The 16,375-nt window shown below is 38.9% G+C and overlaps 1 protein-coding gene across 1 annotated transcript in view; it reads right to left on the bottom strand.

Annotated features, from left to right (window-relative positions):
* The window catches only part of cntn6 (contactin 6), a gene marked incomplete at both ends in the record, with an annotated part of 61,999 nt that extends 51,788 nt beyond the window's left edge, over positions 1-10,211 (bottom strand). Inside the window, 3 exons of the mRNA XM_080423464.1 lie at positions 693-868; positions 2,060-2,186; positions 10,151-10,211. Coding sequence (XP_080279590.1) covers positions 693-868; positions 2,060-2,186; positions 10,151-10,211 — 364 coding nt within the window. The remainder of the gene's footprint in view (positions 1-692; positions 869-2,059; positions 2,187-10,150) is intronic.
* Between the last annotated feature and the right edge of the window lie 6,164 nt (positions 10,212-16,375).

The raw sequence follows: 16,375 nt of genomic DNA, 5'->3' as shown, positions 1-16,375 counted from the left end.
ATTAGACCTATTTCATCCCACCAGGGAAATTCTGTTTTCAGCTGTTTTTGAGCACGGGGGGAGGGAGCACAGGTAGGGGTTAGGGGTGAAGTGTCTTGCTTATGGACACCTCGACACATTAAGGAAACCCAGGACCTTCTGCTTCCCAGACGTGCTCTCTTCCCAGTCAGCTATGGCCGCCCAAAATGTATGTATTATTATTTTAGGCTGTATACAATGGTTGTATACAGAGGTTGTAGTAACTGGGATGATGCATGCAACAAAGACCATATATTATTGTTCTAGGTTGTAGTAAATGGGATGATGCATGCAACAAAGACCATATATTATTGTTCTAGGTTGTAGTAAATGGGATGATGCATGCAACAAAGACCATATATTATTGTTCTAGGTTGTAGTAAATGGCATGATGCAACAAAGACCAGATATTATTTGAAATATAGCTTCATAACACACATGTTCATGGGAATTCCAGACCACATTTTCTAAATGTTAAAAAAAAAAAGTGGATCAGATTCAGATTTATAAAATGCAAGCTGCTTAATTCACATCAGAACAACAAACATCTCTTTTGTAATGATGGCCTTAAAAGCTGTGTACGACCTGAATGTTTTAGTTTCAGAATGACAGATTTATGCGTCAAATAGCTGTGGAAAAGATGCATTTCAAAATAAAGGTAAGAATCTACTCACATGCAAACTGGACCTTAGCCTCCCTGCTGACGATGGTCCCAAATGCGTTAGTGGATATGCACTGATACACTCCTCCATGGTTGATAGCATGAGGGTTATTGATCAACAGGTTTCCCTCTACGAGGCTGTAGTTAGGACCCAACTCTAGGTTAATGTCTCTTCCATTCATTTTCCACCTGCACACAGGATAGAGAAAGTTACTTACAGGGAGCACTTTCTGCATTTCTGGAGGGGTTTGGAGGGAATAACGTTGTTAATGCAAACTCAGGGGTTTTGGGACATTGAAGTTTCTGTAGAGGTTCGTCTGATGGAAGAACACTTCTTTTCAGACCACTTTAAGTACATATCTTTATTTGTTTGATACGTCGTTAGCCTTCTTCATAAGAACACAGCAGCCACTGTTAATGACGACTAGCCACTTTCCACATAGCATTCACATCTAGCCCTACTTAAGGCCGTCTGTGTCTATTCAGCTGTCATATTGGAAATATCATCCTTGATTTATGCCAATTATTTCCTGTGACTATAAAGATTTGAGATTGACAGAGACATACCCATTATTACTTCCATTTCACCTCCCTCCACATATAGAACGGGAACGGTTGAAGAATGGGAAATGCACTTTTATTTCTCACAAATGACTTCACAAAGAAAACATCACTTAATGGCATACTGTCACAGTAATAACGCCTTACAGGACATAAAATGAGGGCCCTATCTTGGGCGCCACTTATTAGCCATTTTTTTTTACTATTTTTATTAATTTTTTTAAATAGTTCAACTAGCCGATCTACATCGACACGTTGTGAGCTTGTAGATTGGCTATTTGAACTATTTGAAAATGTCTTTCAAAATAGTAAAAAATCACACCCTGTGTGAAGTGGGCGGTGTCTTGCTAGCTAATCACAATACTGAATGGAGTCAACCAATCATGTACAAAAGATAAATACATTTATTGAAACACTCTTTATGATGGACGAAACCATAACTTGAAAAAAACATTTTTTTTGTTTTTTTCAAGTTATGGTTTATTATATAGGGCTATGCACATGTGTCATGTGACACTGGCCAATCACAGTCCTGAATAGGCTGTGATTGGCCAATCACAGCGCAGGATAATTCTACTAATTTCCTGGGCCCAGATCACAGCGCAGGAAAATGTACATTTTTCCAAATCTCACTTATAGGGGCGGTTTCACCGCCCAAAAAATAGCAAAGAAGTTTAGGGATAAGGCGGGCCCAAGATAGGGCCCTAGTCTCTATTTCTACATAAATCATCATGTACTGTAGATCCAAATGTTGTAATGCACAAACGAAAACACTGTCAACTATTTATTTTGCCGCGTCGACCATGAGGGCAAACTTACGTATAACGTGGCGGTGGGTTTCCCTTTGCCTTGCAATTGATGAACACGTGGTTATCGTCGGAAGAGAATGGAAATATGCTGTCGCTGGGCTCTTGGGTGAAGACGGGGCCGTGTCGCGTCTTCCTGTCTGTGTGAATAAAGACCACGTTTAACCCTTTAAGACCTGAGGCGATTCTTTAAAAAAATCTAAATCCTAACAGTTTTTTGAAGAAAATATAAAAAATATTTTTTCACGATTTTTTCAAAAATAGCAGATCTACAAGCTCGTAGCGCGGCACTCGGTGCCGCGCTATGAGCTTGTATATCTGCTATTTTTGAATAGCCAAAGGCATCTAAAGTGACACAGAAGCGTTCCAGGTATCAATGGGTTAATGCACCGTAGCGTCGGGACAAGCCAAGCTAAGACAAAACAAATCAACACGTGAACAAATGGCTGTCTATTCGTAAGTTGCTCAAAAGGTTACGGTATTATGCGGCGAGCGCCGTACGTTTCCCATGCAATTATCCGCCAACATGGCTCTTAGAAGGCAGCCTGCAATTCGTGAACCTTTTCAGTGAATCAGATAATATACTTACATGAGAGAGCAATTAACTGATCACGACCCCCGTGCTTTTTTTCCACACATTTCTGAGCCATAGGCTATTTACAATAAACTCAGTAGTAGTCATAAGCGTGCCTTTTATTTCCCCTCTGCTCATTTACACTCCCACCCAAACGTTCCAGGTTGTTTTGGAACGCATGGCTGCTCAGTCAAGCCCATTGTTTTGGTTAGCTCCAGCCAAAATATCAATACGCTAGAGTAATTAAATGATGTTGCACTAATTACTCCTGTGAACATTTTTTTTTTTTCAATACATGCCAAGCAAACTCGCTCACGCACACACATGCATGCATACACTCACTTGCACACGCTCGCACGCTCGCACACATACACACACACAATCCTGAGTGTTATTTTAGCACTGAGAGTTGACACTCAGGATTTTATAGTGTACTACACAGTGGTGGAAAGTAACTAAGTACATTTACTTAAATACTGTACTTAAGTACAATTTTGAGGTATTTGTACTTCACTTGAGTATTTCCAATTTCCAATACTTCTACTCCACTACATCTCAGAGGCAAATATTGTACTTTTACTCCACTACAATTATTTGAAAACTTTAGTTACTAGTTACTTTTCAGATATAAAGTATGATATAATGAAACATACATTAACCACTTCAGCCCTATTTTATACCCAGGCTATTTGAAAATAGCAGATCTACAAGCTCACAACGCGTCGCGATGCGACGCGTTGTGACGCGTTGTGAGCTTGTAGATCGGCTATTTTCAAATATTTATTACTTTTAGTACTTTAAGTACATTTTGATGCCAATACTTTTGTACTTTTACAAAAGTTTTTTTTACTCAAGTAAATCTTTAATTTTGGATTTTTACTTGTAACAGAGTATTTTTATATTGCAGTATTGGTACTTTTACTTAAGTACAGAATTTGAGTACTTTTTCCACCACTGGACTACACACTAGTATCTCTCTTACAGCTAGTCAGTCTCATGCCCTATGAAAATTGAGTGTAATCTTTTTTCCCCCCACATTTTGTGGATGAGATGTTTTTTTTACAAGTCTCTAACCTTGACGGGGGACAAAGAGAAGTGTTCCCTCCCGCACCACCATCATCATCATCATCATCCTAATGAGAGTGGGAGAGATCTTTGCCTCAGGTGAGAGCCTTCTCTCCCCACAGCCTCCAAGGGAGGTGCTTCATTTTTACCCTGCTCGCTATGTCCTTTAAATTAACTCTCTAAGACCGGGAACGCATCCGTGTGTCATTTTTAGATTCCGTTGGGCTATTCAAAAAATAGCAGATCTACAAGCAAATGCTCATAGCGCGGCACCGAGTGCCGCGCTATGAGCATTTGTAACTCAAATCTTTGCTTCTGGGGGTTCCTGGAACTAAATATTTTACAAATGTTTGCTTTAAAAAATATATAATCCAAGATTTTGCCACGAATTTTCATGATTTTTCAAAAACAGCAGATCTACAAGCTCCGAGTGCCGCGCTATGAGCTTGTAGATCTGCTATTTTTGAATAGACCAAAGAAATGCAAAAATGACACACAGATGCATGCGTTCCCGGTCTTAATGGGTTAAACAAATTAATGAACCTTTTATAGCTGGGCTATTTCACTTGGGAGATGCCTGGATAGTTTGTGAGTGTGCATGCATGTGAGTGTGCGCGCGCGCATGTGCGTCTGCGCGCGCGCGCGCGCGTGCGTGCGTGCGTGTGTGTGTGCGCGCGGCTTGCACTGTAAACGTAGGCATACCAATTGTAAGAGTCCGTGAAAAGAACGCCGCATGAATGCAAACGCTATGACGCATGCATTGCATACAAACACGTGCCACACACAAGCACAGAATCATACACTTAGACTTAGAACGTGCACATACCACATTTAATTAAGTTGCATGCAAATGGAGGTTTAATAATGGCTGCAGTAGGTATATTCACAGCCACCGCCACAGCCTTTGACATAACGTTGCTGCTTGTTCGGTTGGAAACCTCCAGCCTTGTCCCTAAAACACCGACGCTACCCCCTTACATTATGCATAGGTGTGGCTTGGACGTTACGTTAATAAAACCAACCAGCGTGCCAGGTGCCATTGCCTTTAAGAGCAGGCTGCGCAATGCATTATACCCCTAGTGCTATCGTACACTCACTCCCTCTCTGCCCATGGAAGAGGCAGTACGACATCAATTGCCTTGGAATAAAATCCTATTTGATTTGATACTAGTATTATCACTCACACATTGCTGGTTATAGAGAACTTAAAATTACAGCAATCGCTTGTGTTCCGGATTAATTAAACTGAATGGTCTGGTGTGTTATAGCAAACACAGATTCTTTGATCAGATTAACTGGCAACAGCTGATAAAAAATACAGGAGGAATTAACAGTCACACTTATGTGGATTACAATAAAATTGTAAAGACAATCACATTCGCTATCACTTAATTCAGAAGAGCCGGTGTTCAGCTCTGCAGCCGCATTGAGGCGCCTATGTAATGTCGGACATCTCCCGACGTTTGGATCATAAGCTCTCTAGCCTTTGATTGCCTTTGAGTGGGAATGAATTTCACGGATAGCGCAACTACACACCCATCAGACACACCTCCAGGCGCAAATAAGGGAGTCGGCATAATGTTTAACCGGTAGCGCAGCCGCACAATATCGTTTATGGCCAGTGCCATTAACGCGCATAATTAACGGATATTGCATATAGTGCCAACTGCCAAGGGATGGCGTGGGAATGCACGATAGGGCCCTGTATGTCCAAAACTGTTACATTTCAAAGATAGCACATCAAACCAGCTCAAAACGCGTTGTGTCGCGATGCCTTTTGAGCTACTTTTGTGTGACACTTCACAAAGAATGGCATTAATTCATGTAAAAACCCATAAAAAGTAAAAAAAATATGGAGATACAGTAAGAGGTTTGTGCCCTACAGCTACGATATGCCACTCCACTCACTGTGTTTACTGTTACTGGCTGCTTAGCTGTGTGTACCTCTGTGAAACTGCTGACTTAAGATGAAATGCTAAATCAATGGAAATGGAGGCATAAATAACAATACAATACCACCCGCCCCCCCCCTAACACTCCATATACTGTATAAATTTAAATACATTTGTCTGATGACTTGTAAACAGTTGGCTTGACTTCAATTTATATCTGTCAATGGGGGCTGTCAACTTGAAATCTCTCTCCATACCCTTAAAGCTACACAGGTTACAATACACAGTATACTGCTCTGTACGCTGAGCCAGAGCTTAAAGCTGCAATGTGTCGTGTGATACACAGCCATCACGATGAACAACAGGAATTATGCCTGAAATCTACAAACAACATACAATAAAAAAAACTCTCTCTCTCCCTTCTCTGGCAGGTGGCACTTATACAGTACCTCCCCATCCAACTTAAGTAGGATGGGGAGGTAGAAGTAAGTAGTTTAAATATACCTAGTAATTACATGTGGAGTCAAGCTAGATATTGACAACATCAGTCAGTGGTTGGCAAACTGAGTCGGGACCCCCAGGGGGGTCCCCAAATAATTTGTGGGGGGTCCAGATGATTTTGGGGGGGTCCCCAGATTACTTGCTTAATGTGCAACACACACTCTCACTCAACAGTAAACAAACCAACATACAGTATAAGTGTATGCAGGGTATCGGCACATTTCTAAAGTGACAATTTATGGACTTTTCAATACCTGTAAAAAGAAAAAGAACATAAGAAAATAATACCATTACTGCATCAAAAGCGAGCAACAATCTACAATATAGAGTCAAATATTGGCCAAATAGTCAAATATTAGCTAAGAAAGAGGCAAACATTTTGACAATATCTGATCTCCATGCATGCTCATAACACCTCGCAACGAGAGGCGTTGTGAGCATGTACTGTGGGCAGTGGTGGAAAGTAACTAAGTACATTTACTTAAGTACTGTACTTAAGTACAATTTTGAGGTATTTGTACTTTACTTGAGTATTTCCAATTTCCAATACTTTTACTTCTACTCCACTACATCTCAGAGGCAAATATTGTACTTTTACTCCACTACAATTATTTGAAAACTTTAGTTACTAGTTACTTTTCAGATATAAACTATGATATAATGAAACATACATTAACCACTTTAGCCCTATTTTATACATAGGCTATTTGAAAATAGCAGATCTACAAGCTCACAACGCGTCGCATCGCGGCGCGTTGTGAGCTTGTAGATCGGCTATTTTCAAATATTTAGTACTTTTACTTTTGGTACTTTAAGTACATTTTGATGCCAATACTTTTGTACTTTTACTCAAGTAAATTTTTAATTTCTGACTTTTACTTGTAACAGAGTATTTTTATATTGCAGTATTGGTACTTTTACTTAAGTAAAGAATTTGAGTACTTTTTCCACCACTGACTGTGGGTCAGTTATTTTCACAATTTGTATCTGTGGAATCGAATCAAACATGTAATAATGCCTCAACTCCTATAATTCCAAGTGCTTGTCAGAGTGGCGGGGTCCACACAGTTCAAATGCCATTATCTTGGGGGGGGCCTGAAAAGTTTGAGATCCACTGGACAACGTGAGGAAGGGTAAAAACAACATCATGGAACAGCCAGCAAACGCACATTTTGGGGGCGGCGGTATTCTGTCTGGATGAACCCTTCAAATGCCTTTACCCTGCGCTGACACAAAGCCACTACAGAGAGAGACACAGAAAGAAGAGCTTTTTTTTGCCTCAGGCTGTCCGAGCCCTGAACAATGACCCAACCGTCAGGTCAACTGTCTTTAACCTATAAATACTCTTTCACCAACAAAGCAGACACTGTCGTACTTTTATCTTTTGTGACAAATCTTCTTGCACATCTCTTGCACAAATGGTACATTTGTGTTGGATTGTATCTAGCTCAAGTGTTTCTATAGTTCACCACATAATATTGCTATTTTGCACTATACTACAGTGTGGTCATCCTTCTGCTGCATGATGAATGTATATACATTTTAAATTTTCTTTTTTTTTAACCCATTGAGACCTGGAACGCATCCATGTCATTTTTTTATTTGAGCTGAAAAAAGCATTATTTTACAATTTGGCTATTCAAAAATAGCAGATATACAAGCTCATAGTGCCGCGCTATGAGCTTGTAGATCTGCTATTTTAGAAAAATCGTGAAAATGCGTGAAAATCTTTGAATATATATATTTTTAAAGCGAACATTTTTAAATTAAATCTTTGCTTCTGTGGGTCCCTGGAACAACATATTTTGAGATGGGGGTCGGCAGCCAAATATTTTAACCTGACACTCAGCCTGAATTTTCATTTCGTTCACTCCATTATTCAGTCTGAAAGCCCTCTCTCAGGGCAGCCGTTTTCAAAGTTGGACTCTTTGACGATTGGTTCATACTGGATTATCCCGATCCCGATTCGTCGTACAGATTTTCAACCGAGAAAACCCCGCCTTCGACAGCGTCACCAGACCCTCAATGCGAGGCTAGCGATTCAGGGGGTGGAGCCAGGCTACAAATATATATCATTTTGGGGGTCCTTGACATGAAAAAGATTGAGCACCACTGATATAGAAACATATATTTTTTTCAGAATACTGTTGGGATTTAGAAGACATTTGTAGAATCGGCTTCAGGTCTTAATGGGTTAAGCCTTTGTTTGACAGTGATATTGGAGGGAATGTGTAGAGAGTAAGGGAATAACACACCGCAAATGGTCCGGCCAGCCGGAAAATCAAACCGGGACTCGGTACTCGGCCATTTTGCACCCATGTGGTACTGTACACTCTAACCTCTTGGTTGCCCCATGTTCTATACTGGTTGCTAACTTATTCACCCATTTATATTCTGTATATGCCTATTCTATATTCTGTGTTTTTGTATTTGGCTGCAAAATAATTTATGTAGCTACAGAATATATACTGTATCCTACCTTGGTAACCCAGGGAAGATTGTATGTACTGTATAATATGCTAGCCTACTTCACAGTATGGTCAGTCTCTACATCAATTCCGGTGTATTTTGATGCCGTTTGTTGCACACCTACAGTATACGTTCATTTACACGTTATACACTTTACACATTTAACACATTTACATTGTATTACTTGTTATATTTAGTACCCTTGTATTATGTTGTTTTTATTATGTTGGACATTTTGTTAGCAGTCTGGCAGAGTATGCCACACTATTTCACTACACATACGGTACTTGAATGAGCATGTAATGAATAAAACCTCTTGTCTTGAATCTTTAATCAGTATTATTTTCAGCCTTGTTGACACCGAAAAATATTACTCAATTGCAACTTTGCACTGTGTGTTTTTCTGGTTAGACAGCACTGAGAGGGGGCAGCTTGATACAGTATTACTGTGACAAGGTTAGCAATGATGAGAGAGTATATTTTCTGCTGGTGTTAAAATATTAAAAAGCCCAAGCAGATCCTTATTTTTAGTATCTGCTTGGACACAAGAGCCACTCCAGATCTAATCTGTATTGGGGCAGTACTACCATGTCAAATTCTCTCTCCATATCCTGAGCACTATCAAAAAACTCCCACTGAAACCTGAAATCCTCGCACTGATATCACATGTGAAATAAAAGGAAATCATTTCCTATTACAGGTCCACTTTAACCCATAAAGACCTGAAGCCGATTCTACAAAATGTCTTCTAAATCCTAACAGTATTCTGAAAAACATATGTTTCATTCTATGTCAGTGGTGCTCAAACCTTTTCATGTCAAGGACCCCCAAAACGATATGAATTTGGCTGCGGACCCCCATCTCAAAACATTTTGTTCCAGGGACCCCCAGAAGCAAATATTTGAGTTTAAAAAAATCGCTTTAAAACAATATATAATCAAAGATTTGCATATATTTTCAAGATTTTTCAAAAATAGCAGATCTACAAGCTCGTAGCGCGGAAATGTTCCATTATCTACTGATTGTCAGCTGGCGACATGCGGCAGGTTTGACCAGTAGCAGTCACATATTTGATCATTTGGAGCAAGTGTGGGTGGCTAGGTGAAGATGATGGGTATTGTTCAAAGTGGTGATCTCTTTATTAAATAACAAATGGAAGTGTTGCTTTACATTTTTACAAGTATGGAATTTAATACTTGTTTCTAGGTTTATTTTCTATAATTAAAATAAAAGGGAGGTAACACTTCAAAATGGATGGTTCCCAAATGTGGCATTGCGATGACATACTGTAGATACTGAGCAAAGTCTTTAAAGGGAATGTGTAAAGCTGCATAGCATTTTTGTGACAGGCGTCTACTGTTAAAATAACTTTGCCTACAGAAGTTGGGGGGAATGTTTTTCTTATGATCTCCTGTATGACTGTATAATTGTATGACTCATATACCGCAAAAAAAAAAAAAGAGATACCGACATGATCCCCTTCTTGAGGGAGATAATGAAATGATAACTCAGACATGCAGAGGAAGGTGTCAAACTCTCCCTGTGAGAGATATACGTATGCAGATCAGGTGTGTCATCAAAGGCCACTTGGGGGACGTCTTACCAGCCAGGCATCCGCTGAGTGACAGAAGGATTAGCAGTTCCCATGGTAACAACGTCTTCATTTTCCAAGGTCAAAGATTCCGTTTCTTCCCATCCAGTTGCCAAAGAGTGTGTAGTTCTTCTTTGGCTGTGGAAGAAAGAGAAGGCATAGATGAGCAAAAACGTGAAAATGCTCACTGTACAATAAGCCTGCTAGAACTCGAGGAGAATCAGTGAGCCATTAATAATTCATCCATCTAAATAAGCATTGCCAAGATCCCAGGCCTAAGGGCTAGCTATAGAGCTGATCCACAGGAGCGGATATTTGTTCTGTTGTATACAATACAATACAATACAATACTACTACATACTGCTACGGGTACACTACAGTATACTCCCAGGAGCATGTCAAAATAAAAAAATAAAACAGCAGCAACAGATAAAACTGGGCCCCTCACCTAGATGTGCCAACCGCCACAATACGGTTATTATAATTTGTTATTAAAAAGAAACAGCAGATACTTAGAAGATACTTATATAGTACTTATTGATGTACATGTAATGAAACTCTTACTGACACATACTTTCATTATTAATACTACAAATTGAATAAATTCACATGATGGCGGCCACTATGGTCTTATGTTATGTCAGTATTGGTATCCAAATGTACTTAAAGTACCAAAAGTAAAAGTACTAAAATGTTTGAAAATCACCGATCTAGAAGCTCGCGACGCGTTGTGAGCTTGTAGATCGGCTATTTTCAAATAGCCTCGGTATAAAATAGGGCTAAAGTGGTTAATGTATGTTTTATAATATAAAAATGTATATCTGCAAAGTAACTAGTGACTAAGGTTTTCAAATAATTGTAGTGGAGTAAAAGTACAATATTTGCCTCTGAGATGTAGTGGAGTAGAAGTAAAAGTATAGACAATTGGAAATACTCCAGTAAAGTAAAAGTACCTCAAAATTGTACTGAAGTACAGTACTTGAGTAAATGTACTTAGTTACTTTACACCACTGTGTGTTGTGTTGTGTTGTGTTGTGTTGTGTTGTGTTGTGTTGTGTTGTGTTGTGTTGTGTAACTGTAACAATAACAAGATCAGGGACTCTTGTAAATTGTTCAAAGTAACTAGACTCTCTCTAATTATAGAAACAACTGTGATCACACAGTGCAGATTTACAGTAATTAACCTTTATCCAATATTTCTAAAAGTTACAGCTGAAATAGAAATAAAGGGCAAAGAGAAAACATGTTTATACAAGTCCTATATATTTATTTTCTTAGCCCTTGTTGGCTCGCTTCCACAACTCCGTTCTTGACAAGAGATACTGATGTTAGAAAAGGACTGTTTGTGAAGAGAGGATAAGGAGATTATTCCCCTGGATGAAAGAGAGTGAAGTAGATTTATTCTATTCTCGATTATCTAGTCGGAGGGACTGAGAATCATGACCTTCCACACTTCATCTTTTCAATCATCAGTATTGATTTGGTTTCCATTTTTTAACCTTCTGCCTTTTTGTTTGTCATTCTGCCCACATCTTGTCATGAGCCTCAATCAAATATGGAAGGATGGGTCAATAACGGGAGATGTGGTTGATGTCTTTCCTTATGAGACTCACATACTTGAGAGATGTGCTTTGTAGGGAGAAAACCAATGCAGAAATTAGATCCATCTACAAGCGAGGCAGCTTTCTTTTGGGTGCTATACAATTTGAAAGCTTTCCGTTGAATAGCTGTGGTCCCACATTCACAGTTTAATGTGGATGAAACTATTACGCCTATTTTAGAGTAAAACCTGCGCAATTAAACCTACAGTAATGCATATTTTGGTGCTGTAGGAAACTTTGAATCAATGCTAAATGTTTTCGGTCACTTGGTCAACATGCCTACCCACAATCAATAATGTTGCAGGCCGGCACCTGTAAGTAATTCCAAATCGATATGTTTTACATTCAGACAAGCTTACCGAGCAAAATCCACATGCAAAGGAACTCAGATGAAGTCTGCTTAAGCTAAGACTCATCTGTTTCATCTGGCAGATGGTTTCATGAAAGTCTTGCTATCAATAAATACTACAGTACACTGTAGTACAGTGTGTAGGCCAATATAAGGTTGTGTTTACTTTGGCCGCATATTGACCATGCTATGTGGTAACTGACTTACAAATTCAATGATCTACCCACTATAGTCTAATGAGTGGAAATGAGGAAATGTGAAGGAGACGTTCTGATTCATAATGCAGTAGTGTTGATTTTGACAGCAAATGTTTATTTTTATTTTTTTAGTCATTGTCTTTTGACTAAAATTCCATTTAGTTGACTAAATATCATAAGATTATAGTCGACTAAATCTACAGTTGATTTAGTCTAATAAAATGTATTTTGGCGGTGCCTTGATGGTGTCGTAATGGCTGATTTTACACTTGGCTGCATGCTGAAAATAGCCGATCTACAAGCTCGCAGCGCGTTGTGAGCTTGTAGATCGGCTATTTCCCGAGCGCAACACCCGAGCGCAACCAAACATAAAATGACTTGTCATTTCTACTGGAGTTTTTATTCTTCGTTTTTATTTCGTTTTTGTCAGTGAGAAAAGGTAGTCGACGAACATTTTTTGCCATAGTTTTAGCCGACGAAATCAACACTGTAATCTCTGCAAAACATGACATCTCATTACGGTCTTCACATCATATCCTACGACAAACACACTCCCTGCAACTTTGTACTATAAATAAGTATAAATGAAAAGTACAGTCAAGTACAAAAAGGTTTCATATTGTATGAACCAAAGGAGGACTGTGTGTGGGTTTAAGGTTGGTCTATTACAACACTGAGTTCACCCGGCATCCATCTGATTCATACTTAGGGCCAATGTTTTGCCGGTGCCTTACCCCATTATCCCTAAACTTCTTTGCCATTTTTTACTATTTTTAAAAACATTTTCAAATAGTTCAACTAGACGATGTACATCGACACGTTGTGAGCTTGTATATTGGCTATTTGAACTATTTGAAAAGGTAGGGCCCTATATGCAAAACATTGCATTACTTTTAGCATATATCAACACATTTTCTGTGAGATCAAGCTGACTTTGTTTGGCGAACGTATGCCGCACTGTGTAATACAAACCTCTAGCTGACACTGTCCTTGAGGTTGGTATGAATACAAACACATTTTACATTTGACGCAACTTATAATAATTTAAACTTATAATAATTTAAAAGAGACCACATATACATGTGGCAAGGATGTACATTGAGCAACCAAAGTCATGGATATTTAGCAGTGAGGAGGAGGAGGACAGGGGGAAGCATTGCAGTCCACTGCAGAGGTTGTCTAACAAGCCCCCCGAAGCCATATGTCATTAGTGTCCTCGCTCTAGCCCAATGATCGATGCTAATTTATGTTCGCTGTAGTCAGCTGTCCAGTTTCACTTTCGAGCTGATCAACTTTTCTGTTGTCGGGGCTCACATTGGCACACAGAAATGTCCTTTCTCCATGACATTCAAAGTCAAAACTCAATGGGATCTTGATTGCGTTTGCCCATGGATAGCAGCAGTGGGTACGAAAACGCAGAACCGAATCCTGTTAACCCTTTAGGACCGAGAACGCATCTGTGTGTCATTTTTAGATTTCGTTGGGCTATTCAAAAATAGCAGATCTACAAGCTCATAGCTCGGCACCGAGTGCCGCGCTATGAGCTTGTATATCTGCTATTTATTTATTTTCATCTTGAACATTTTTGCAAATCTTTGAATACATGTTTTTTAAAGCAATTTTTTTTAAACTAAAATCTTTGCTTCTGGGGATTCTACAAAATGTCTTGTAAATCCTACAGTTTTTTGAAAAACGTATGTTTCTACCTCAGTGGTTCTCAAAGTTTTTCATGTCAAGGACGAAATTATGTATTTTGCCACGGACCCCCATCTCAAAATATGTTGTGCCAGGGACCCCCAGAAGCAAAGATTTGAGTAAAACATGTTCCCTTTAAAACAGAATATATTCAAATATTTTCACAAATTTTCAAAAAAATAGCAGATCTACAAGCTCATATAAAACATAGCTTGTAGATCTGCTATTTTTGAATAGCCCAAATGAATCCAAAAAATGACACACAGAATGCGTTCCCGGTCTTAATGGGTTAAGTATAGGTGAGGGAGGCTGGCACGGTCCCTCTGTCAGATAGCACAACTCTGTTTTAATGATGCATAGGTCCCGGTGCATCCCATCCTTGGGGAGGATGTGTTTCTTGGTCACAGTCCAGAAATTTAACCCATTAAGACCTGGAACTGTGTCATTTTTAGATTTGAGCAAAAAAGCATTATTTTACACTTTGGGCTATTCAAAAATAGCAGATATACAAGCTCATAGCGCGGCACCGAGTGCCGCGCTACGAGCTTGTAGATCTGCTATTTTTGAAAAATCTGGAAAATGTGTGCAAATCTTTGAATATATATATTTTTAAAGCGAACATTTTTAACTCAAATCTTTGCTTCTGGGGGTCCCTGGAACAACATATTTTGAAGGGGTCCGTGGCCAAATACATATAATTGTGGGGGTCCTTGACATGAAAAAGATTGAGCACCACTGATATAGAAACATACATTTTTCAGAATACTGTTGAGATTTAGGAGACATGTAGAATCGGCTTCAGGTCTCAATGGGTTAAAGTAGTTGCTTGTGTGATCCCCATGATTAATTTATATACCCTAGGAAAAAAAATACAATGGTAATAATGCTTTGTGCCCAGCGGATGGTGGTGGTCGTCGCAGGTGTTGGAAAATACCAAATGGGATGAAGCCAAGCTAATGGTGCCTGCAAGGGAAACTATCTGTCAAGGATAATCCCTAATAACACCGTGGCATAGATAATGCGCTTCCCCCCTCTCTCTCTCTCTCTCTCTCTCTCTCTCTCTCTCTCTCTCTCACTGGGCCGCGATATTGAGATAGCTGCAGAGAAGTGATTAACCCATTAAGACCGGGAACGCAGCTGTGTGTCCTTTTAAGATTTCTTTGGGCTATTAAAAAAAAATAGCAGATATACAAGCTCATAGCGCGGCACCGAGTGCACTAAGCTATGAGCTTGTAGATCTGCATTTTTTGGGGAAAAATCGTGAAAATGTTGTGCACATCTTTGAATATATACTTTTAAAGCGAAGATTTGTCATTTGTAACTCAAATCTTTGCTTCTGGGGATCTCTGGAACAACATATCTTGAGATATTTTGAGATATTTTGAGATATCTTTTATATTTTTGTATTTTTGTATTTTTATATTTTTGTATTTTTATGTTTTTATGTTTCTATATTTTTGTATTTTTGTATTTTTGTATTTTTGTATTTTTATATTTTTATATTTTTATATTTCTTATGTTTTACATATGTTTTACAATGTTTTCTAAAAGGGATTTAAAAAACATTTTTAGAATGGGCCTCAGGTCTTAATGGGTTAAATGAGCTATGGATATTGACATGGTAAAATGTATATATCTAGACTCCAAGTATCGCCTATGGTTTAAAGTTTGGCAATGATTAGCTTTCCCACTGTGGAATAGCCAAACAGGGATAGAAGAAGGAGGGCTAGTTCTATGAACTCTGGTGAGCCATGTTCCACTTCATTAGTTCCTGAGTAATTGGCTAATCACGTGACTACATAAATTAACATCAGCAGCCTTGTGAGAGGTAATTAAAGGAATGTTTTTTTTGTTTTTTTTTGTATACCATGGTAAATAAGACGAGCAATCAGCAGCACCGCACAGGGCTTTCAAAGGCCAGAACGTGTTCATTTTGTCAGGCATCGCCATGACACAGTCATCAAAACCAACCATACAGTCTACAACACACAGCCTCTGACATTTAACCCATTAAAGACCTGGAACGCATCTGTGTCACTTTTTGATTTGAGCTAAAAAAAAAACATTATTTTACACTTTGGCTATTCAAAAATAGCAGATCTACAAGCTCGTAGCGCGGCACCGGGTGCCGCGTTACGAGCTTGTAGATCTGCTATTTTTGAAAAATCGAGAACATTTGTGCAAATCTTTGAATATATATATTTTGAAAGCGAACATTTTTAACTCAAATCTTTTCTTCTGGGGGTCCCTGGAACAAAATATTTTTAGATGGGGGTCGGCGGCCAAATACATATACATTTTGGGGGTCCTTGACATTAAAACGTTTGAGAACCACTGACAGCAAACATACGTTTTTTCCAAAAAACTGTCTTCTAAGTGATTTAGAAGACATTTT

The sequence above is a fragment of the Gymnoscopelus braueri genome, assembly GCF_963280865.1.
Source record: "Gymnoscopelus braueri genome assembly, chromosome: 3".
NCBI classification, from domain to species: Eukaryota; Metazoa; Chordata; class Actinopteri; order Myctophiformes; family Myctophidae; genus Gymnoscopelus; species Gymnoscopelus braueri.
The sequence above is the reverse complement of the archived record's forward strand: the minus strand, read 5'-3'. Positions and strand labels throughout refer to the sequence as shown.